The 26,584-nt window shown below is 33.6% G+C and overlaps 1 protein-coding gene across 2 annotated transcripts; it reads right to left on the minus strand.

Moving 5' to 3' along the window:
* Window positions 1–543: 543 nt before the first annotated feature.
* LOC112737798 (electron transfer flavoprotein subunit alpha, mitochondrial) lies at window positions 544–6,456 on the minus strand. Of its 2 annotated transcripts, none has more exons than XM_025787907.3 (8): window positions 6,182–6,456; window positions 5,920–6,108; window positions 4,295–4,506; window positions 2,833–2,993; window positions 2,408–2,566; window positions 2,232–2,284; window positions 1,038–1,178; window positions 544–960 (listed from the first exon to the last, which is right to left on the minus strand). In XM_025787907.3, exons 1-8 carry the CDS (start codon window positions 6,269–6,271, stop codon window positions 883–885), a joined length of 1,083 nt encoding a protein of 360 aa, XP_025643692.1. In that variant the 5' UTR covers window positions 6,272–6,456; the 3' UTR covers window positions 544–882. The 2 variants fall into 2 exon arrangements, with proteins under 2 accessions (XP_025643692.1, XP_025643693.1); XM_025787908.3 differs by having other exon boundaries at window positions 2,408–2,563; window positions 6,182–6,447.
* Between the last annotated feature and the right edge of the window lie 20,128 nt (window positions 6,457–26,584).

Consider the following 26,584-nt stretch of genomic DNA (forward strand, 5'->3'; position numbering starts at 1 on the left):
AAGATGGTAGAACTCAATAAAAGTTGCAAATTCAAAGATGATTAAAGTAGAATAAAGTTCTATAGTGGGCATTAAGATTGGTATTGTGCATCAAAATTGTTTCTTGACTCGTTCTTTCATTTAAATCCTGTTTTGTTTTTGTCGTTTTTTTTAATATTGTAAAAACATAAGAAAATTAAAAATAAAAATAAAAAATGGAAACACAAGTTGAATGCATTTTTTTTATTTAAACTGATTATTGGACTCATAAGTCCAGTTACTGAAAAGCATTTTGCTGAATTCTTGAATAGTTGAATGTTTTAGTTTAAGGGAAATAAGTTACTAGGATGTAGCATTCAAATTCAATAGTTTAACTATGAATTCATAAAAACACAACTAAAGAGAGGCAAAAGTAATCCATAAACCTAAAATGTGGAGCAAAATAATATTGGAAGTTGGGAAAACTGGTACATTGTTGATGTGCGAGCCACTTTGATGGGTAACCCGTTACCAACGCTCCATCGAACTTGTAGATTAGTATCAACATTACTTAAACAGTAAAACTTTGTCACCAATAATTATATTGAAGAAGAAAATGTTAGAAATACTGATGAACTTTCTTTTGTTCTTTGTTAACACTTACTAACTTATCACAAACTTAGCAAAGCCTACTCTTCATGTTAATTGTTAAATTTACACTTCAATCCTCAGGTTTTGATCAATGCTAGATGATTTAGTGCATCAATTGAATCCATCGAAATAGGAAAAGCGAACAGTCTAGTATTCTGGGGATTCATCAATGAACCTCATTTTCTTTATTTTTGGAAAAATAATAGCAATTTAAATGTTACAAGATGAAACATTGAGAAAGTGCACAATTCATACTGATGCATGTTACACGCTTTATTTTTTCTCAGGAAGCTTCTCTAGCAACTCTGGTATCACCTCAAATAGGTCTCCTACAAGTCCATAATCAGCAACCTGAATTTAACACATCACACAAATTAACAACACTTAAACGAAATAGAAAGCTTCAAATTCACAAAAGAGGCACTAACCTGAAATATAGGAGCATCAGCATCATTGTTCACGGCAACAATAACCTTAGAATCCCTCATTCCTGCTAAGTGTTGAATAGCTCCGGATACACCGAAAGCCATGTAGAGTTCAGGGGCAACAATCTTCCCAGTTTGCCCTACCTACATGTTACATTCCCATAGCTATTAGTCCATGCATTGATGACAAAGTTGCTATGACCATTGAGATTTAATGCAAAGGAAACCACATAGGAATCCAAATCCTCCAAAAGACATATCATTACATAGATATTGAATTGCAAGTTAGGAAACTAGGAAACTTGTTGCTGCTATTTTATACATCACGTTAAAACAGCAGCTTCAACTATCTGATGTTAATATTTGACAAGATATTTTGAAAAATGCTAAGAGTCTATAACTAGCAAAAGATAACATGAGATTAATAAAAGACTGCTGGTGCCTGGTAGACAAAATGAAAGAATATTCACGGCCTTTTAATGTGTTTGGTAGGATAGAGCCATCATTACAAAAGTGAGAAGAGAGATTAGTAAAAGGGTCGGAAACGTGCCTCCATGAAAAGGGGAGAAGCACCTGTTAGTGGGATTGACAGTGATAGTTAGAGGGTTTACAAATTAGACAATGAAAAAAAAGGAGGTTGTGAAAGGGAAAGGTGTCTCAACATTTTTTGGTGTGTCTTGGAGAGTTGAATAGTTTTGAGGAGCATTAACCCTTACTGGATCAGTGAATCACTGTTTGTGACAACTGAGAGAATCAATATCAATACAAAAACTAGTACGCCTAGCCTCACTGCGTGGAGCCAGCTACATGGATCAAGTGATACCAGTGTTCCTTTGTAGGCATATCCATGACTTAACCACTATATTTCAATCATTTTATTAGGTCTCATTTTAGTTCTAGTTATGGGACTACAATCCATCTAGTCCACTCTCCTAATTGTAGCCTTGAAAGCCTTCTCCAGTAGAATCCATGTCAATAAAACACAATTTTTCCACGAGCAATATTTCAATAAGAACTTCCTATTCCTCTTTCTTACAATGCAGGCTTGTAGTCTCAATCTTCTACTCTTAAATTCCTTCAAAAGCACATCTCATTTACACAGAGACGTATGAAAATTAGGATCGTAATAACAAACTTCAATTACAAATTTGGTCATACCAAACATAGTTTAAATCTAAAAGGAAGTAAAATTGTCACCTGAAGGTCATTTGGGACAAACCCTGCATCAACAGCTGCACGTGTGGCACCAACTGCACAAGATGGAACAAAGCATATTTAGGATTGGCAATGACGAAGCGATTTTAAACTAAAGGAGAATATCCAATAAAAAGTACCATAATAGAAGTATATAGAGAATAATAATAGTATAATACCAGCACCACCAAGTTTCTTGGCCAAATTTTCTATCAATTTAAAGTTCTCAGCATTCTTTAGTGCTCGGCCACCGGTAATTACAACCCGTGCATTTCCAAGATCTGGTCCTTCATCATCCTGAGAAGTTTGATATATATATCTAGACTTGTTCAGATCTGCTGAAATCCAAAAGAAAATAATTAAAGCTCATCTCACCATAAGGGATACAATTAAATATCAAAATCTGATAGGGTTGTAAAAGATCAAATAGATTTAAATGGCTGTGGACAATATCCCTGATACAGTTGATCCAGTGCTCTTGAAGCATCCGACCAATACCTATATAGTCAGCAGATGAATAACGACGGAGTACTGTATTCCCAATCTTGCTTTTTCAATTTTCCATAAAACAAAATGTCCATGCATCCTAAACAGGGAAACAAACCTTCATCGAAGTTCGAAAGGTTGACCTGGGATATTGAAGCCTCAGCTTTTGAGTCATTTGATTTCTGGGGAATAGGAAAAGATGTGGATCTAATCGTCAGTATACAAGGATTGGAACCCGTATAGCGGACAGTACAAAGTGCATTTCCAGCATATATTGGCCTGAGATGAAGTTAAAATCTTACTTTCAGTCAGATGAAAAAACCAACATTTGATGATAGATGGATGAATAACAAATACAAACACTACTATTAAATTAGCAAGTAAAACAACACACTTACATACACAAAAAATACAATTCTATTTTTATTGGCCTCTTTAATATATCCTACCATGTGCAAACTAGTTTTAAGAATAAGCATAGGTAAGGAGGTCAACAACAGCAATAGCAGAAAGAGAGTTAGACAAATACTAACTCATGAAAAGATTAAATTTGATTCATGTCCTTTCCAAACCATTCATGTCTAGAATTTCTCTATTTCTACACTAAATCTTTCTATAGGAAGCCTTAAGCAAGCACTAAAACATATTCCTATATATCCATGAACACCGTGTCCATTATACCAGTATATCACTTTGGTTTCTCATCTAAAACCACGACTATCATGCATTCACGTATGTTTTGATGTCTTATTATCCAAAGCCAGAAGCCGGCAATGGCAAATATGCTTTAATAGCATTAACTTCCTAAAATCTGAACTCTTAAATCATGAGATAATACAGTTTTAAAGGTTTTTGTTTACTATGGATTCAATATTATTACTAGATCTGCAAGTACAAATAAGTTCTTGTAAAAAATAAGTACATAAGCTAAGAAGAAAGAAAATAAATAAATAAATAAAAGAAATTGAGTTGAAGAAAAGCTTGTATAATACTAAAATTCTGGACAAACTAGAACATGCCTTAGTTCATAGCTAAGGACAGCGTAGAAGAATATCTGTTCATGATTTTCCAGGCATTTCTATAAACTTTGAACACTCAATCTTCCCAATGATTCATAAAATAAGATAGCAATGATGATTAAGAAAATAATGCATCTACGGCATTTTAGCATTAAGACTCTGAAAGCCTTAAACTAATAGACTGTAATTAAAACAAATAAAACAGTTTCTTCTGCAAAACAAGGAGATCTGCTGTCGATCGACAATAAGAACCTAGTGTTACCGCAAGGAGAAGACCAGAATCTTCTGTAGCTATTATGCCTCTCTCATTACAATAGCTTAATTTATCAAATGTCAATAGCACAAACAATACCCTTTTGAGGGATTTGACGAATGTGCAAACATACAAGGGCATGGAATATACAGTAAAGGTAACAATTCCATTCCATGTTACAAAGCAAATACATGATTATCCAACAGTAGTGCTGAATCATGATCCTTTTTCATATTTGATCAGCATAGAATGATGCAATAAACAGAAAGTGGTGTAAATATTAAAATGAAAACACAACAAAAATGTACCTCACAAAAGTCTGTGCATCGGAAATTCCAGTAACATCAGTAATTGGAGAAACGTCTAAAAGGGCAGCTGCACGGGGCATGATATTTTTGCCAAAAGAATTTGAAGCAGCAATTATATGAGAATAACCCCCTTGCTGCTGGACTAAATGGACTAGTTTTGCCCATGGTTCTGCCAGAGGGTTCTTGAATTTTTCTGAATCTGCTATGAGCACCTGCACCACAAGTTGCACTCCCAAAACAATAATCAAAATCCTGAAGTCTATCCAATCTTCTTCAAGGCAAATGCTCTATGCACTAAGATATGAACACCCATATATCAAAAGCATTAGTACAACTTAGCCTCTTCTCAGTGCGGAGTTGGCTCCATGGATCAAATAAGATCATACCGTCGTATTATAAACCATCCAATCGGCAATCAACATCATGAAGATTCCACAAACTTTTATGTTGGTTGTTGACTATCTAACAGAACTTTTTTCTTTTATCAAAACATAATACCAGCCATTTAAATATTTGCAACAAAGAACAATATATGCTGATTTCCCCAAATCTAAATCTAAACAATACCAATTATAATATCAAGAATAAACATCCAAATTGATCCCTAAGGCTGCGCTTGTTTCCTGGGACTGCGACCAAGACTAGGGACAGGGACTGAGTATTGTGTTTGGGGACCAGAGATTGGGACTAAAATTTCAGTCTTGAGACACAAAATTTCAATCCCATCAATACTTCCAAAAAGTGGGGACAAAATGGACTGAAATTTCTGGAGACGGACTGAAGCTTTAATAATATTTCTTTTTAAAAATACCCTCATTTAACTTTTCAAATTCCAAATCGACCTCTTAGTCTCCATATTTATCTTTAACCAAACATGATACTGAGACATAACTCAGTGTCTCAGTCCAGTATATTTTCCACCAAACACAATACAAAAACTTAATTTAGTCTCCCTTCCAAACACAACCTAAGGAATTTCATATCAGACACTTTGGTACCCAACAAATTCTTATTCTCTAAAAATTCTCAAAAATTACTTCTGTCGTACGGACTAGTCTTTGTGTAGTTTTGAAGGGGAACTAGTTTGTCTTAGAATGTATTTTTTGAGCACCTAATTGTCTTATAATAAAATTCGTTAGAGGCTTACTTTGTTCAACATGCATATTAAAAAATTGATTAAAAATGACTCAAGGACCAATATGTCCAATGAGAGTTATTCTCAAGGATAGAGAATAAAAATTTGTTGTAGACTAAAGTGTGTGATCTAAAATCCTAAACCAAATTAGGTGTTTACTCTAATATCAATTTAGGGTAATCTCAAAACCAAAATTTTCAAAATTTGGCGATAGAAGGATGAAAAGAATACATCAATCTGAAATGCCGATAACCCCTTCAACTAACTACTGGTCAAAGGAACTAAAACCCTATGATTCAAAACTCAGAAACTGGATTAGCATAACTGTGAGGTTAGTACTATAATTTGGTAATTAAGTTCAAGAAGTCAAATCGCCTAGTTTATAGGATTTTTCCACCATATCTGAAGAAGCTCCTTGCGTAATTATCCAAATAATAATAATAATAATAATAATAATAATAATAATAATAATAATAATAACAACAAGTACCTGAGAGACTGAAGGGTGAGAAGAAGCAGCGTGTGAAGCAGCTTGATGAAGGGAAGGACCTGAGCCAGCTAACAGAACCGAAACGGAAGAGTTACCGTGACCAGCCAGTGACGTGGCAGCCGTAACTGCAGAGAGAGAATGGGGTTTCACGGCGCCACTATCGTGCTCCGCCACAACCAGCGTGCTTCCCTACACCCAGTTCAAGAATCAGCACCATGGATTGAACAAAGTGAAACAAAAACTAACTGAATTGGAGTGGTACGTGTCGAGAAGAGGAGAAGGAGTGGGATGATGCGGGGAACAAAAAGGGGCGTTTCTTAATTGCTCTGAGGATCATGCGAGTTGTTGCCATTGGAACGGTGATGGATGGTGATGACTTCTTAGTGCTTACGATGAATGACGTGTTTAGTAATATGCGGAAAATTGTGCCGTATGGAGGTCCCCAACCTTGACGGATGCTGATTTGGTTTAGTTTTGTTCATCAAAAACTCACATCGAATTATTCTTATCTTTAATGCATCATTAATTGATTATGATATATATATATATATATATATATATATATATATATATATATATATATTTTACCAAAGATATGAGATTCGAACCCGCAACCTCTTAATTGAATATGGAGAGACTATGCCATTTGAGCTATTACTCATTGCAAAAATTTAAAAAGATAGGAGACTCGAACCCGCAACCTCTTAATTGAGTATAGGAAGTCTATGTCATTTTAGCTATTACTCGTTGACGATTATGATTTATATATACTGGTCGCCTATCATCCATATTGCATAGAACAAAAATAAAATCAGGTCCCTCAAAATAAAGAGTAAGGGTGTTTACTAGGGGTAGCAAACGGGCCTAAATTCACCAGGCCGGTCCGGCCCGCGTAACCTGTCAAAAAAAAATAGGTTGGGCTGGAAAATTGGGATCGCCAAATAGCAAAAGCTCGCCTAACCCGCACCGCTTAAACCGCGGGCTTTGGCAGGGCGGGGCGGACTTTCCGCCGGGCTTAGTATTTGTTTTGCAAGGGGTATTTTTACAATTTTTTTTTTTTGCCAAAACCCAACTTCTTCCAACTCAACTTACAAGAGAATAAAGATGAAAATTGAGTGTTTTGGATTATGTTTATTTTGTTTTAGAGACAATATTTATAATTATGTTTTGGATTGTGTTTATTTTGCTTTGGGAATAATATTTATAATTATTTTTGGATGAAAACTTGGTTTATAATTATGTTTATTAGATATTTATAATTACAAAGACTTTAATGTTTGTGAATATAAAAATTATAATTTGTTTATACTTTTAGAAATTATAATAATTAAAAGTAAAAAACAGAAGATATTTTTTTATACCTTTATATATATTATTTAATAGTTAAAAATAAAAAAAAAGATATTTGGCAGGCTTAGCCTGCCGGCCTGCCAGCCCGCCATTAGGCGGGGCGGGGCGAGGCGGGGCGGGCTTCCCCGCTTGCCACCCCTAGTGTTTACAAGTAGTCCAATTACCCGATTAAAATCAACTCGACTCAATGATATTAGTATTTTATTAGCCCTGTTATACATATACGTCTTTTTAGTTTACAAGTTATACAAGTTGGGTCAAATCCAACAAAAATAACCTTCACGTATACGAGTGTGTGCACATGCGCTCCACTCAACCGTTTCAATAGCGCGCTCACTCACGAAGTCACGATTATGAAAAACACTTCTTCTTCCTCGATCAAAACCCCAACTTTAAAGATTCAAACAACGCTCAAAATCTCTCAAAAAACTATCAAAATCGTCGCGAAAACTCGAGGAAATCAATAAGAAAACTTCAAAATCTCCATAAAAAACCACAGAAACAAAAGAAGAAAGATTGTTCAAGGTATTATTTCACTAATCGTCGAGGTTTTTTACTTTTTTCTTTCTCATTTCGAACACGAAAACTATGTAATCGTATTTCTATTTATTAAGTAGATTCATTATGTGTTTTTGGTTTAAAATAGATATTATTGTTCTCGTCATACTGTTCAATCGGTGATAACCATTTTAGGTACTATTTTTCGTATATTTTAACGTATATTTTCATGTGTTTTGTGAATGTTTGCATGTTTAGAACTGAGTTTGTATAAATAGAAATTTTCACTGTATTTCAAGTAAATTCGACTATAACTGGTACTGTTGTTCTTGAATATTGTCCTTGTGTTTCTTGTGTCATTTTATGTATGTTTGGTTGACTTAAAAATGATTTTGAACTCATATTATGTCATGTAATCTAAAAAATAATAGAGGTGTATGTGGCTGGTATTTCAGTGTATATCATGCGAATTCGAGTGAAACTGGTGCTGTTGTCCTATCCTTGGTGTAACTAGAAACAGAATATTGTCTTTGTGCTTCTGGTGTCATTTTATGCGTGTTTGGTTAACTTGAAAATGATTTTGAACTCATATTATGTCGTTTAATCTAAAAAATACTAGAGGTGTATATGGTTTGTATTTCAGTGTACATCAAGCAAATTTGACTGTAACTGACGCTGTTGTCCTATCCCTGGTGTAACTAGAAACAGAATATTGTCCTTGTACTTTTGGTGTCATTTTATGCATGTTTGGTTGACTTGAATATCATTTTGAACTCATATTATGTCATGTAATCAACAAAATACTAGAGGTGTACATGACTTGAATTTCGGTGTATATCAAGCGAATTCGACTGTAAATGGTGATGTTGTGATCTATTAACCATATTTTTTATTTCTTACAGTAAAAATGGCAAGTAAGAACCTTGTTGGACCAAAATACAATGTAAGCACATATATCTTAGACCAACTCAATTTTTCTTTGTATAAATATAGCTTATTTAAATTATTCTCGTTTCGTTTATTTACAGAAAACTCATGATTTGAGATGCTCAACAAGACTCCTGAATGAAAAGTTCTAAAACATGAGCAAAGAAAAGAAAGCCATCGTCTAAGAATTGGGATTTGGTGGTTTGATGCAGATCCTCACAATGAATGTGCCACATAAGCTCTTGAAGGAGTTGGCATATTCCTTTAATGTGATAACAAACAAATTGGACACCAGTACGTTGTATTGACCATCAACCCTGAAAATATAGGAGTTGCCCTTGGCTTGAATGCATCTGGTAACCGATTACACAAAACTGTTATACTTGCATTCTTTGTAATCTATTCTTTTGAACTCATATTATCTTATGTAATTAAAAAAAAATAGAGGTGTATATGGCTGGTATTTAGGTCTATTTTAAGTGAATTGAAGTGTAATTTTTTATCTTGTTTTGCTGCTTTTGTAGGGGACCTCTTTCCAAACAAAGTTAATTTTAACGAGTTTATTGAGGAGGACAAGGAAGTTTATAGAAAGCTTCCAAGGAAAAACATTGAAGCAACTGACGGACTTGATGATGGAGATTGGTGTTGACAGTGACAAAGATCAGCTTACGTTCAAAGGGTGTTCATCCTCTACATTCAAATAGCGTTCTTGTTGCCGACAACAATAAACAAGATTTCTCCCATCCACATGCCTCCGATTTTTTGTGTGGACACCGTAAGGGAGTGGAATTGGGGTGGTCAAATCCTCGACTTCCTCATCAAGGGAATAACTGAGCACGTCTTGAAAAAGAAAAAATATGTCGATGGCTGCCTCTATACTCTGATGATTGTATACTTTCACGAATCCAAGCACAAAAACAAGGGGGCGGATGCAATCCCTGGACCGTCCTAGGTGATGCACTGGACTAGGGAGTTGTTGCTTGAGAGGATAGAAGCTGAAACTAAGGGTCATATGGTAACTGAACAGAATCTTTTTCTTTAATTTCGGTGTTTTTGTTTTATGTATATGATGTAAACTAATGTTTTACCTGTTTCAAGGCATCGTCAAGAAGGCATAGTTGAAAGAGAAATTAACGAGAATGAAAAAGGAAGAAAAAAAGGAGAAAAAGAAAAAAACACAAAAAAAAGAAGGACATTTCATCGGAAAGAGATAGTCTACTTCCTCTGAGTCTGATTCTGAATAAGACTCTGAGGAACCACCAAAATAAAGAAAACAACCAAATAAAAAAGCAAAAAAGTAAGTATTATTTTTCGGTGGATTTTGTCTTTTTTATTGTGTTTTTTGTCTCATGATTGTTTGCTGTCCGGAATGGTATCCAAAAAGAGGAAGCAGATTGTTCGGGATTCCTCCTCGGAAAGCCAAAGTGAATCTGATGATGAGTAAGATTCTCAAATTATCATTGGAATGCTATATTTTCTGTCTATATCAAAAAATTTTATATTGACAGAATGTTTCTAATTTATTGTCAAAAGTGAAGAATTGGAGCGAATAATAAAAAAAAAGGAAAAAAAAAGTTCAGAGTCCTGCAACAAAGTATGCATTCTTTTCGGGGGTATTTTATCAATTGTGTTGTGTTTGTTTGATTGATAATTCTTTGATTTTTAGGATGCAATCAAGAAAAAGAAAGCACATTATTGAGGATTCATCTTCTGAGAAAGAAACTGAATCCGATGAAGTGTAAGATATATTGTATAGTTATCTTTCTCTTTTACATCAAAATTTTATTTGTTAACATAATCTTTTGCATTTGCTGTCAGAACTGAAGAAATAGAAGAATTTTTTAGAAAATAAAAAAGATAAACAAATGAAAAGGCTGCACAAGGGTATATTTATTTTTGGTGTATATTAGTAATTTTAATGTGTTTTTGTTGTTGGTGATTGTTTACTTTCCCATGATGCAGGAAAAGAGAAGAGAGATACCACAAGGTGGGCTCTGCTCCACGAAAGTGCACTATGATTCTTTCTAAACGTAAGATTCTTTATTTGATAAATCCTAATGTAATTAATTACTTGAGTTTTACTAAATGATGTTTATTTTGTCCTTAGAATGCCGGATGTGAACTTGGAAAGTGAAAATGATGCTGTCTTTTAAACACAGACAAATTAAAGTAGTGTAAATAAACCAAGTGATAACATGTAATTTCTGTTTCTATAAACATTTTCTTATTTCTTATGTTACCATGTCCTGCTTCTGATTTTGTATATATTTTTTTTAGAAAAAAAATCCTTTAATGATTTATTCAAGAAAAAACGGTAGAAAGAAAAAGAAAAAACTGCAACTATGTAAGTTTTCATAAAACAGAGGATGTGTTTCTCTTCAATGCTTAAGGTGTATTCTGAGATTATTTGGTGTATTTCCGATTGGGGACCAAGAAGAATCATTTAGTGACTCGGCTCAAGAAGGAATGATTATTCTTCGAAAAGAGACACATTCGCAGTCCGAACTGCTCAACGTGTGAGTTTTCCAACTTATTTTCAACCTTCCAATCTTCTATTTTAAGAAAGTTTATTAACTTTTTATTTTTGTTTTCATTAGAATTCCACTTCAAATATGTGTGCCTCCATCAGAGACACGAGCATCAAGCCTTCTGCAAAATCCACCAACCCCTGCAAAGTCTCCTAAGGAGGAATTTAGAAAAGAAACAATTAATGCATAGGAATAATATTTGGTTACATGTCTTTTACATAGAGGTGTATTTGGTTCTTATTTTAGTGTATTTCTTGTGAATTGAGGTGTAGTTGGATTTTTTTTCATTTAATTCCTTTTCTGTAATCCTGCAACACTCCACAACTCCATTAACCTGCTGAAAGCACATCTACAAAGCCAACAACTCCTTCTAAAATGTAAGTTCTACACAATATAACTCCCTTTCAATATCTTTTGTCTATTCTTATACTATTTTATATATCACCATGTAGTCATCCACCCCCTCAAGGCACTGCTACATTAATGATAATTGCCAGGACAACATCGCTTGTAAAGCATGAATTTCCTGCGCCATCATTCTGAAGAATTACCATATGTTCATAACACACAGTAAAAGAAAAGAAAGTAATTCTAAAGATCTATTTTGTGCTTAAATTTTATTCCAATAATAAACAATATATAGATCAGATCTAAATACCTGTGTACGCTAGTAAAAATCACTTTCTCCTTCGATGGTACGAAGGCGCTATGCGTATCCACACCGAGACCAACCTTTGCTGTCAACTCCTTGACCAATAGACATCTGATCTAAATTGAAAAACCTCTTGCAACTCTTTGCACGTCATAAAATTCTTCTCCAAGAATTAGGCTCACATATATTTATGTGTGTAGTGGTAAAGGAATAAAATTCTTGTGTTTTTATTCTCATCTTTTTTCTCTACTCTTGGCATACATATATATAGTATGAGATTTGTTACTGATTTTAAATTTGAATCTTTCAAATTTATGAATCATATCATAATTCAATTTGAAACAAAATCAATTAGGATCTCATCCAAATTTAGAATTCAAATTTAGAAATAGAATAAATAATTATTCTCAAATCTCATTTAATATTCTCAATTATTATATTATTATTATATTCTTGATGCTAGCAAAGAATATAATAATATTCCATTTGAATTAATATAATTATTTATTTGATCAAATCAAAATAATAATTAAATAATTCTAAAGCAAAGATTAGAACACTCGTTAGTGTGTGACCCCATAGGTTCAATACTAAGCGGGTAGTAAATTACTCATACTAAATTTACTAATCAATGTTGGCGTCTAGCAACACTCCTTAACGATCCGATAGTATGAAGTAATATATTTTTACTAAGAACCTGAGAAAAACAAAGTATAATTCCTTCTATCTTTTTAGCTTTTGATTAACCCTTAGAGTATGGTTTAATTGTCAAACTCTAACTTAGTACTATTATTATAATGAACTGTGAATGACCTAATAAACTCATTTCTTCATTCAATCAATCCCATTGGCCAAGGTTTTATTCATCTCAGTCATTATAATCATAGAGCTCAAACTATTTACCGAGAGTTGACGGATTCTTTATTGACTAATCATTAATTCTACAAATATTTAAATCATATCTAATATCCATTCAACTAGCACCCTAGAGTATTAGGTGTCCGAAATCAAAGTATAATAAATACATTGTTAATTACTATGATAGTCGCAGGTCAAAGGAAACTCTATTACCATGTTCATCTTGAGAATATCCTATTGACAAATATGCGGTAATTATAACCATTGGGAATTCTCAAAGTGAGTCAGTTCAATGGTCATATCTTTATATGCACCATATATATATATATATATATATATTGATCTTTCCGGATTATAATATCCTTTTTAATAATCCTATGACCAAGAATAATTTAGATTAAATTATAAAAGATTCATCTCTCAATATTAAGATCACTATCACAATGATAAATCTCTAAATTTAATCAAGGACTTTATTATATTAACATTTTAATATAATAACAATAACAAATTATTTGGCACATGACTGATTGGATTGTGGTCATACTATTTATTCCCAACACGTTCAGCCTTGGCTTTAGTGAATCGAGTCAGGAAGATACACTGACTTAGAAGGGTCAGCTAGCAGCCGAGAAGGGAAAAACTCAAGAGAGCCCAATACTGGTTGAAGATTTAGAAGAGCTGGGGGAGTAGGTTGTAACCACTGGGGTTGCGGCGGCGCTAAAATTTGTTGAGGATAAAAGTCCCCTATGCTAAAAGGTGCAGCCCACCGAGCGCTTTGTTGACAAGTTTGAAACTCCTGCGAAACAGAGCAAAATCTCGGACAACCTTAAAGAAAAGTGCTTTCTCTAGACCACAAATATCAAGACTTATGAAGATGGAAGCACTAATGAGTGGGACGTAATATGCATCCTCAACCATCAACAACCGCTGCAAATAAATAAAAGTGCACTTTGCATCTCTAAAAGACAATACATATATTAAAGCCTAGGTAATCTTAGAATAACATTAATAATTTTATTATGAGTTGTTCTGCCATGTATGTAATAACTTTGGTTTTTTGTTTTTTAGATTGTCACTGCAATGTGTCTTCTTCTCAACAAAAAAAAAAGAATAAAAGATTTAAAGACCGAATTTACTGTCTTTCTCCTGATATTGTGGTAAGATATAGTAAGCTCAAATTTTGGTGTATGTATGTAATGTATTGTGTGTAATAACTATTACTTTCGGTGTTATACAAAGCAGAATATGGCTTTGAAAAATCATAAGGGCAAGTTCAAACATTCAAAAATAAACAAGTCCTTTGATATTCAAGACTACAAGATGTTCTTCCCGTATCTGGACATGAAAAAGTTGGCATTCCATCCATTTGTAAGTTTTCGTTTATAAAGTTTCTTAACACAATTCTTTCGTTAATTGTTAATTAAACTAAAAAATTGTTCTCTCTGCCCGAACTTCAGATATTTGCCCCAATTTGCTACGAGGAACATTGGTGGATATGGATTGCCGATGTTAAAAACATGAATTTTGTTAGGTTTTGCCTCAATCTACTTCTCTTCATCGTGTTTCATGAATTGGGAAAAGGGAAGAAGACTGTTTGCAAGCCTTATATGGAGTGAATTACGTGGACTTGGGTCCATTTGGATCTGGTTCAATCGGTTCGGTTTGTTGATTCAATTTTGAGCTAAATTTTTTGAAATTAGTGTTTAAATTTGTATTTTAAATATTTTTACTTCTTCAAATTCTAAATAATAATCTCTTATCCTTCTTCACTCATAATTAATTGTCTTACTCGTAGTGCCGAAAAGACTTAAGTCGGTACTTCCGGTTAAATTACCGGTACGTGTCTTTACGTGTTTTCGAAATAAATTACATTTTTTTACTCAGAAAAATCCTCCGAATCCAAATATTACCATTAAATTTTCAAATTATGAAATCTAAATCTCCCAATCCTTTTATCCTATATTTAATTAATTACTTATTTAGTTACCGTTTAATTGGATTTTACAAGAAACGAATACCGTGGCTGACTCTCTTGCCAACAAAGAACAACACCTCCCTCTTGGCCTTCATCTTTTTATGCTCTGCCTTCTTCTTCTGACATTAAGAATTCTTTTCTGTTAGATAATTATGATTCTCTAAGGTCGAGAGGCTTTTGCTAGTTTTTTCTTTTGTTTTTTTGGGTCTTTGATCCCTCTTTTCTTGTCTACAAAAAATATGTATGAATTTGTGGAATTTGTGCTAACTTACTTACAAGACACTTAAATACTCTGAACTCTCTTATTTAACAATAATTTAAAATAGTAGACTACAAACACATTATCACAAAATAATTCATGTAGTCTTTTAAATATATATTTATAATTTGTGATAAGTGTTTGTAGTTACCTAATTGAATGTCTTCAAAAAGTATTTTATATTCAAGTGTTTTAATGGAAAGAATAACAAGTATCTTCTCAACACTTTTTTAAAGAACTCTTCCAATTAGTATATGAATATATCTGTAGTGGATCAAAATTTCATTGACATTCAACAAAATCAGAATCAGAATACTAAATGATCTTTAACTTTATTTTCTGACTTCATATATGTGAATATGTAATTTTTTTTATTCAAATAAATTTTTTTTACTATACTATTTAGTGATTCATTCTTAACATACTCAAATTTTTGCCAAAGATACTAACAAAATACACAATCACTACAAGTATACCGACTCGGTATCCATCAGATTAATACTGAAAAAGAAAAAAATTTATGCACTTTTAAACTTTATAATTTTTTTTTAAAGGCATCTAATAAAATTATTTTTATCTCTCTTAAAGTTGAGTATATAATCTTAATTACAATTTTGTATGTCACTGAGATACAAGAATAATAAAAAATATATTTATTCTCATTAAACTGATATATATTCATCAACTATATTTATCTCAAAAAATCATATAAGATAATAATTTAATAAAATATAAATTACTAATTAATGATAATTTTTTTGAGTCTATGGATAAAATTATTTCACTTGCAGTCTATATATTTATTTGCATCTTATGACACAAATTTTTGCATATCAATTATCTCATCAACATTACTATTGAAAAACAAATCCTTATATCCATCTAGTGTAACTCAAAATCTAATATACCATCAATGCCATTATAGTCTTAAATGAGCCCTTTCATGAAAAAAAAAAAATCTCCTTGTATTTGATAGCTTTACAATAAAACATGTTTTATATTTTTATATTACCTATTTAGTCTATTTGTATTTAAATATTAATGCTTAATACTTTCAGTAATTAATGAGAAGAGCCTTAAATATTATCGTTTGTTATGGACTTAAACTTTTCACTCATAATACTAATACATAATAGTTCACATAAAATGAGATAAATTTCTTTAATAATATACCAAATGACATTTGTTTTTGAGGTATTGAATTTGTCTTTAGGATAATCTATTAACTATATTTCACTCCAAACTCAATACCATAAATAAATTATCAATTTTCTATCTCCAAAAAATATCTTAATGGTTGAAAAAAATAAGTACTCCTAAGATAGTGCAAGATTAAACAAAAATTTAAAACTTGATCAAGAATCTAAATTACAATTTTCAATGTTTTCTCCCAAAGTGATTTTGGTATTAAAGTATGATTTTAGGTATTCATATTGACAATTGTCAATTTTTTTTTTGTTTAACTAAAAAGTTAAATTCACGATAAAAAGATTTAAATAACAAAGAAATCACAATAATTTTCTTTATAATAAATAGTGGCGGATTCAGAAATTTTATAAGAAGGGCCAAATTAAATACAAAATAAATTAAAATATAACATAATAAAAAATCAACAAAATATAATTTATAGTATATAAGTTAAAATTATTAATTATATTATATAGAAATCAACATTTAACTACATGTTTTAGGATTTTGATATTTTTAAATTTGTTCTGTGATATTTTATATAACTAAAATGATCAATTTATCATCTGAAATAAAATTTGAAGCATTCTCTTTTTTAACGTATACAATCATATAATCTGCTAAAAATTTATCTTTTATCTTGTTTTAAAATCTTATTTTAATAATTTTTATTGTTTAAAAATTCGATTCAGTTGTTACTGTTGCCATAGTAAAAATCAAAATAAGAAATTTTTTTATAGTTGTTACTTTTTTACATTAATCCTAACCTATATATATTTTTCAATAACTTTTTAATTATTTATATATTTATACGTTTTTATTATTTTTTTAAACTTATTTGTTAATTGCTACTAAATATTATAGTACACATTATAATTTACACATATTAAATTACTAATATATAAAATTTTTTAATGTATTAATATACTAAAATATATTTAATCTATAATATATATATATATATATATATATATATATATTATAATAATAATAAACTAATAATATATTATTATTATTTTTTTAAAATTGGAAGATCATGACCATCTTAGACCCCCTTAAATCCGCCACTGATAACAAAATTAATCAATTAATATTCATACTATTATATTCATAATAAAATTTATTTATTACTAAATCTATATTCGTATGCAGAAGAGACCTTGAATGAATCTTTATACAAACGAAAACATATGATTTAAATACTTATATCATATGAAAAAAATATTTAATCCATGATTTTAGTATCTCCAACTTTATTTTCATTTAATTTTAAATTAAAAGTAATAATAATTTATTCAATTCAATATTTATGAAAACAAATGAGATCATCGTTGTATAAGTCGTATACTTATATATATAAAATGAGAAATACTACAAGACCATCAGAATTTATTATTTTTAACTATCATTTTTAGTTGTTAATTTAATTTTTTTAATCTAATAACCCAACGTCATACTTTAGTCTATACTTTAAATATTGATTTATTTCTTTTTAAAAATACTAATATCCTAAACTGATCTTTAACAATTTTTATTTAAGATAAATCACTTTTTAACAAAAAAAAGTGATTTTTTTTGTTTTTTGTAGTATCTAAATTCTCAATCCGACAGGTTAATTATTAATTTATTGCGGGTCTGAGTTTTATTCAAAGATTTATCATTGGCTAATAAATTACTGCATATACAAGATAAAATTTGAACCCTAATATTTATTTAAGTGGACTAATGAAACTAGTCACTAGATAACTACTAGACTAATTTAAGGGTCTTTTTTTTTTATATGGATTAAAGTTTGGTGATATTCAATGTAATGGATGCATGGAGAAAATTTTTCCTGCTATGATGACAGGCGTAAAACGTAAGATGCGTTTTACTTTCGGCCTGTTTTTGTTTTTTTTTTTTTTTTTCGTGCAGGAAAGGGAAGAAACGTGGCCTGCGTTTTGGTTGGTGCAGGATTTTCAAAATTTTTTTAAAATAGTTTTAATCCAAAGGTGGCCTGCGTTTTGTGTTGGGCTAAATAATTTTTTTTTTTGTAATAACAAAACGCAATCTGCGTTTTGTGCTGAGGGCCAGATTTTTTTTTTGGAAAACGCAAAACATAGGCAGCATTTTTTCGCGTTGTCAGATTGCTTTTTGAAAAACGCAGGTTGCGTTTATTGAAAAAAAAATATTTTCCTGAAGAGGCCTGCCTATAAATACGAAGCACTCCTCAGCACAATGGCCTCACTCCCATTCTACTCATCATTCTCCTCTTTCAAATACATATGTTGTAGTTGTTAGTTTTTTTTGGCAGTTAGCTATGTCAAAAAAATCGGAGTACGTGAGGTTAAAGTTATGGAAAATATTGCAAATTTGCGAATATACTATAATGGTGAAGTTATACCAAACACACATGAAGGAGTGACTTTTGTTTGTGAATGTCTGTTGTTATTTGCTATTCCATGTACCATGAGCTTTGTCGATTTGCAAAATGGGCTTTGTAATAACATTCAAAGCCACATTTTGAAAAGAGTGAGCAACCTTTTATACAGAAGTCCTGTGCAAGTATTTGGTGGGCTAATACAGTTTCAATTAATGCCCATTACTAACGATGCCAGTATGCAGCAGATGTTCTGTATTTATCAACAAACCCGATTTCACGTGCCGATGATAGAGTTGTACGTTGAGTTTGAGCAGCAGTCAGGGTCGGGCGCGGTCGGCGAGGAGGTCAATGTTGATGAGCTCGGTGATATAGATTGGGAAGAAGAAAATAATGACAGTGAAGAGGAGTTTGAAGCTAACTATGAAATCGATGACGAGAACGATGATGGAGACTTGGCAGGCAATCCGGAGGTGCCAAATGAAGCGAATGCGATTATAAGCCAGCACCTGTTTGGTGTTCCGTCTTTTATGCGGACTCTAGATCTGAAAGCCATGCATGACCCAGAATTTTCTGAGTATGCGAATACGGGTATGTTATGATTATTAACTCAAGTTTCCTATAGTGTTTATTTTATATGCATCGTCTGACTGATGGTGGTGCGCATGTCGTAGGTGAAGGCAACGCTGCGGCGGAAGATGGCGAGTTTAGTGTTGGAATGGAATTTGGATCGAGAGAGTCGGTGATATCTGCAATCAAAAGCTACACTATCTCTAGAGAAGTTGATTACACTGTGTATGAGTCTGAGCCGCAAACATTCCATGCGAAATGCAAGGGGTATGGTGCAGGGTCTGATTGGCTAATTCGGGCTAGCTTGATTTGAAAGAAAGCTTGTTGGGAGATCAGGAGATACAATGGCAAGCACACGTGCACCGTGGGAACGATATCACAATATCATGCCAAGTTGGACTCGGACACAATTGCATATGTCATTAGGCCATTGGTCGAATCAGACCCCTCGATAAAGGTGAAGTCTGTAATTGCAGAAGTTCAATACAGGTTCAACTATACTGTCAGTTACCGCAAGGCTTGGTTGGCAAAGCAGAAAGCTGTTGCCAAGGTTTTCGGTGATTGGGAAGTTTCTTACCAGACCCTGCCAGTATGGTTGAAAGCAATGACGGTTAAAATGCCAAGGTCTCGTGTTCAAATCAAAACGCTCCCCGTTTACCGTGAGACTGAGGAGGTTCAAGGTGTAAGAGTTCTGCATCGCGTTTTTTGGAGCTTCTATCCGTGTATTGTAGCATTTAGACACTGCAAGCTGCTGGTGCAAGTTGATGGCACGCACCTGTATAGAAAATATAAAGGTGCACTTCTGGTAGCGGTTGCACAAGACGGGAATCAAAACATTGTGCCTATTGCTTTTGCCATAGTCGATGGTGAGACGGCAGACGCATGGGAGTTTTTCCTAACGAATTTGCGAAGATATGTTGTTACCATTGATGGGGTGGGTATTATTTCTGACTGCCATACCTCCATCGACGCTGCAATAGCTCGCAGTAACGGTGCATGGTCACCACCAAGGGCGTGGCACATGTACTGCATCAGGCACATTGGCTCCAACTTCTTAAGGAGGTTCAAGGCTCTATATTTGCATAAACTCGTGGTGAACACAGGTATATCAACTCGCTATTATGGTTCTATTCATAGAAAATTTGTGACATCTGCTTATGACTAAATGGTTTGTTGAAAAGGCTATTCTAGAACGGAGCAGGAGTACAACTAAAACTACCAAAGACTTAAAGAGCGGGGTGAGGCATATACTCAATGGTGCGATGAGATCGGTGTTGAGAGATGGGTGTTGGCATTCGATGGTGGTCATCGTTGGGACATATGACGACAAACTTGGTAGAGTGCATAAATTCTGTCCTGAAGGGGGCACGCAACTTTCCTGTGACTGCCCTGGTCCGGTCAACTTTTTATCAGCTGAATGAGTTGTTCACCCGGAAGAGTACCGAGGCTCATGAGCGTCTCCACAACGGATTTACGTATTCACAGTTCGCAACGAAGAGAGTTGAAGAAAGCTTCCGACGTGCAGGAAACGTTGTGGTCAACCGGTTCAACAGGCGCAATGAGATGTTTGAGGTTCGTGAAATGCAAGATGGTACCATTTACACGGTCAACCTTGCGCAACGACACTGCGACTGTGGCCATTTCCAGGCCGAGCGACTTCCATGTTGCCACGTGCTTGCATGTTGCGCCAACTAGCGTCTCGATTGGCAAGTGTACGTGCACGATGTGTACAAGATGTCTGAAATTTGTAAGGTTTACAGAGGCGAGTTTGTTCCGATGGGTGACCCATCTACATGGGATAGATACGAAGGAGCGAAGGTGATCGCCAACTGGACATTGAGGCGCGCGACGAAAGGAAGACCGAAGTCCACCCTCTACTTGAATGAGATGGATTCACGTGAGATGCGTGGTCCTCGCCGGTGCACTATATGTGGACGCGAGGGACATAGCTGCAGCCGATGTCCTCAGCGCGCAGGTCCAAGCTCTGCTGGAGGTCATTAGTGGTTAAGCTTTTCAATGTAACTTTGTTATGACCTACTTCACAATTATATGTTACTTTTTATGTAATATCGTCATGTATTTTAACCTAGTTAACAATTTATAATAAATAAAATTTTTAATCTCGTTATGATAAATAAAGTTTTCAACCTAGTTAACATTTTCTAGAGTTACATGGGAACAAAGCTAAATATGTCATAATAATAATTACTGAACAGAATCATCTAAATATGTCATAATAATAATACTGAATACAAATGTCGAATACAACTATGAATACAACCCTGAATCACCCATCAACTACAATAGACTACTTCCTCGGCGCCTTCTTTGAATACAAGGATGGGGTGTATTTGTCCAGAGGCGCAGTCTGTGTCCGTAAGTTATACGGATGACCCTGAGACACACTGGCGTCCATCCCACTGCCGACTTCAGGACCACTGCCTAAATCTATCATGCTCACAGCACCAGTGTCATACAAACCGCTGCCACTCATTCCCAGAGCACTCGCTCCACCAAGATCATACCAGTGCTCCAAGTCGGACCCCAAGTCTCTCTCTTCCTGCTGCGGGTACTCATTCAAATCAAATAACTGGCCACGTGGTGGTGCGGACAGACCGAGCGGATCTACATGACCCGTCGAGTGATCAAAGTCGAAGTCACTAGCATGACCTGAAGTGGTGCGACGACCACTAGAATGATGAGATGTAGCAGGCCCTTCCTGCGGTTGCATCGGGCCGAGAAAATCTGTATCTCTCAGGACCTCAGAGAAGCTGATGGTGTCCAATCCACCCAACAGACTAAAGTGACCCTCGGCTGGAATTACCAGATGTGGTATGTAGGACTCAGGTGCCTGAGGCGGCTGTGATTTCGGTATATATGTTGCCTGCTGCTGATATGCCGGTCACTGCTGGGCATATGCTGGATCCTGAAACTGCTGGACATATGCCGGGTCCTGAAACTACTGGGCATATGCCGGGTCCTGAAACTGATGGCCATATGCCGGCATCTGAACCTGGTGCTCATACGCCGGGACCTGATAGTGGTGCTCATATGCCGGCACCTAATTAACAATTAAATACAATTAATAGTAATTACTGATAACTATTTATAAACCTAATAACCATAATACTAGGAATTAAAAACATTACCTGTTCCTGTTGCTCATGAGGCGGGACTCCCTGGTGAGGGCCAGCTGGTTCTTCCTGTTGCTGCTGTGGTTCATCGGCGCTAATCTCTTCGCCTGGAACTCTATCTGACAACCGCAGGTGAATCCCATACTGCTGCGTGTACCAGTCGTAGTACACTGGGAGAGGATGGAAATCAATAATCTCCTCGCCTAGCTGCAATTTGTTATAGCGGTCAAATGTCCATCTGTTAACCCATTGACTGTAAATCTGTCCCCAATCATGGTTCTGTGCTCCTGTCAGCCGCTTGCAGTGATCACGACCAAGGTTGAACGCGGGGCCTGGTGGTAGCTGCTGCATCTCGAACTGTCGTCTGACCCGATCTGTCGCGTGCCATTCTATGCACTCGAATGACACTAGAGGCAACTGGGTGGAGCACATAATCATATGGGGAGCGAGGCCATCAGGAATCCCCACTCCCATATATGGCTGCCATATAAACTGCATAATAGTTACCAAGAGGTCGATTAGAAAAACTATTCTTCTGAATAAAAACATTGGACATTAATGCCAATGTCGCGAAACGTGTTGAAAACCAGTCAATGCCAATGTCACTGCAGCTACCTCATTCAACATATCTGGCGGATCCAGTTTTCTGGGCAACAAATTTCTAATAGCCTGCAAAAAAAAATGATAATTATTAAATTCTAAATAATACCGGTTAAAACATAATAATAATAAATTTTTAAAAAATCACGAATATTTATCTATTATTTATTAAACAGTATTATTAATGATTAAAAATTAATAATAACTTATTCTCACTATCATAACCAGTATTATAAAATAATCATAATAACACTCTAATTATAATAATAGTTATCCAAATATAACAATAATAACAATAATAATAACCATTTATTATAATAACTATAACCTACACGGTTTGTTATTAATATACAGTATTAATTATTATTACAAAATATTACTGAAAAAAATCATTTATTATAATATCTATAATAATAATTTTTTTTTCTACGTAAACATTATTAACAAAACCGTTTACTGTTGACATTATTATTATTATTATTATTATTATTATTATTATTATTATTATTATTATAAAAAATAATAATAAATTACTAAAAAATAATAATAAATTATTACACATTATTCTTATTAAAAATTATTAATAAATTATTTTCATTAACAGATTCACTATTATTATAATAATAATAATAATAATAATAATAATAATAATAATATAATAACAGTATTAAAAAATTTAAAACGTAACGCAAAATTAATAATAACATAATATTAATTATAATAATATTAATAACCTCAATACTACTAATTACAACACAAATAAATAAAATTCAAATAAATTTATATATTTATTGTTAAATATTAAAAAAATTTACTTACAAACTGGAGATGATCCAAATACTCAATAATATGATCTTCTGGTTTGGTATAGTCACGCACCATTTTTTTTCCTATACCATGTAGTTCTTCTTCTTCACCAAGCTCTTTCACAAGCTTCTTCACTCTCCCTCAACTATTTCTTCAGTAACTAGTTTTGCTTCAATAACTATGCTTCTACTTTAATCTGCGTTTCTCACTTATAAGGACCCAACTGAACCCCCTCCCAGAACACGTGGCACGCATGCAGGTAGAGAGCTTGCAAAACGCAACCTGCGTTTGGCTCTGGTTTACTGACAAACGCATTCTGCGTTTTGCTCAGTTCGAAGTTGGTCAAGCCTTGGTCCTGCGGCATGCAGGGCACGTTTCAATTTCTTGTTCCATTCCCTCGCCAATCGCAGCCTGCGTTTTGCAGGGCCTGCAATTTTCTGTTTTCAACGCCTGCAAAACGTTACCTGCGTTTTGCATGTCTCTGATCTTCACAGGTCCACATTTATGGATATCACACCATGCATCTATTTATCTGTACCTTACCATTGTGTTATCCATTTAGAAATTAATTTCTGCTAATTTAAATTGGTTACAAATTTTTTAAAAATATTAAACATATTAATCCTTAATTTTAAGCAATCTAATCTTTCTATCTTAATTTTTTTTCGAAAAAAGGATTAATTTATATTTTATTTTAATACAGAAGAGTTTCTCGAATATTTTAAGAAAATAAGTACTAATTTAAAAAAAATGTAATATGACCACTAGGACTTTGAAAATTGTTGTGGTAAACTTACAAGATTTTAAGGAAAAAAAATAGGGCTCCGCTACACATACATGCAAATAACACATACAATCCTTACAAGTTAGCCCAACACAGGTTTAATCCACGCGCACTCCCTCCCTTTAAATGGAGCGTCAATTCCACGCGCGTCACTCAAACGATTACGCTTCGAAAAAACCGCTCGTTATGGCTCACTCTTCCTCTTCTCCTTCAAAGATAACACAAATCCTCAAGTTTCGAGCAACATTCCAAACCAAAGAGACATTTGAACTCGTCGCGAATAATAGCAGAAACCATCAACAAAATATTATTCAAGGTACGTTATTATTTTACTCATCTTGTACATTTTTCACATTTCTGTTTCTGATTTCGAAATCGAAGAACTAGGTTTTACTGTTCTTCTATGTTCTTCTAGGTTTTATTGATCTTCTTGTTCTAAATCTCATATCATTGTTTTTACTGTTCTTCTTATTCTAGGTTTTACTCTTCTTGTAAGTTCCTCTAGGTTTTACTGTTCTTCAAAGTGGTTCTAGGTTTTACTGTTCTTCTTGTTCTAGTTCTTCTCGTAACTGATTTTTCGCTGTATATTGCTTAATTTATTGGATGTATATGGAGTAATTTGTATGGGTGTATATGGTTGATTGTTAGGTGTATACGGCGTAATTTGTTGGGTGTATACGGCGTAATTTGTTGGGTGTATATTCCTGAACCCATATCATGTAATATAATCAACTGTTGCAACTGTTCTAATATTGCTTGTCCTTGGGTGTATATTGCTTGACATACAATATTGCTAGAGCTTGTATATTTATCCATGTTTCAGTGAATTGAATATAATTTTGAACTGATCTAATTAAATACTTATGAAATCGGTTTGAGTGTATGTACCTCATCTAAGTTTTTACCGTTCATCTTGTTCTAGTTCTTCTTCTAACTGATTTTTGTGTGTATATTGAGTAACTTGTTAGGTGTATATGGCGTAATGTGTTGGGTGTATATGGCGTAATTTGTTGGGTGTATATTTCTGAACTCATATAATTTAATATAGTCAACTGTTGCAAATGTTCTAATACTGCTTGTCCTTGGGTGTATATTGCTTGACATTGTAATATTGCTTGAGCTTGTATATTTATCGTTGTTTGAGTCAATTGAACATCATTTTGAACTGATCTCATTAAATACTTATAAAATCGGTTTGCGTGTATGTGGTTGATCTATGTGTGTATCTGACTGATATTTATGGGTGTATTTTTCATTGCAGTAAAAATGGAAGGCAAAAATCAAGCTGAAAAAATGTAAGAGCAAATATATATCTTCGATCAAATCAGTTTTTCATAATAGAAATATATCTAACTCTAATTTTGCTTTGTTTACAGCAAATCAAGGACCTAAAGTGTGCAACCCATCTGTTGAGTGAGAAATTCAGAAATATGAGCGAGGAGAAGTGATGCAATAAGACTGTCCAGGCCATCATCATTGTTATTGAGTCCATTTTGTTAGATAGATTATAATGATATTGTCACTGATTAATGTAACTGTTATATACTCTTGTAAGAAATTGAACACATGGTGTAAATATATTTGATCCAATTATAAGTAAATTTTTTTCCATAATTAAACTCTCTCTGGTGTATTCAAAATGTTTGATTTACAGGTACTATAATATGAAGGAAAACATCAAACCAAATATACACCCATAACCTGGCATTTTACACCCAAAGAATGTTGACTATACACCCAAAACCCTAAAAACCTAAATCCTAAACCGTAAACCCTAAACCCCTAAATCATAAACCCTAAACCCTAAAAATGAAACTCTAAAACCTAAAACCCTAAAACCCTAAAACCCTAAACATTAAACCCTAAAACGCTAAACGCTAAACCCTAAAACATAAACCCTAAACCCTAAACCACCCAACCTACTATACCCAAATCATTGAATTTTAGGGTTTAGGGTAATTATATTATTGTTGGACGAATTGAATAAGCGAGCTGTTCCGGGTAATAAACTTGTTAAAAAATGAATGCGTGCTCTCGCTCCTTTGTGTGTTTCTCATCCCTGCCCAGAAGTGGTGATCCAGATAGATTGGAACCCATATATGACGGTCTGCATAGAGATCTGCATAATACACCCAAACACAGACTATAAATACATCCGATAAAAATTAAATTT

The sequence above is a fragment of the Arachis hypogaea genome, chromosome 13, assembly GCF_003086295.3.
Source record: "Arachis hypogaea cultivar Tifrunner chromosome 13, arahy.Tifrunner.gnm2.J5K5, whole genome shotgun sequence".
In the NCBI taxonomy this organism is placed as follows: Eukaryota; Viridiplantae; Streptophyta; class Magnoliopsida; order Fabales; family Fabaceae; genus Arachis; species Arachis hypogaea.

Coding starts and splice junctions, on each gene's coding strand:
- LOC112737798 (XM_025787907.3), bottom strand. CDS start 6,271: ATGGCAACAACTCGCATGATCCTCAGAGCAATTAAGAAACGCCCCTTT. Junction 6,109..6,181: donor CCTTCTCCTCTTCTCGACAC/GTACCACTCCAA, acceptor AACTGGGTGTAG/GGAAGCACGCTGGTTGTGGC. Junction 2,567..2,832: donor CCTTTCGAACTTCGATGAAG/GTTTGTTTCCCT, acceptor TTTGGATTTCAG/CAGATCTGAACAAGTCTAGA.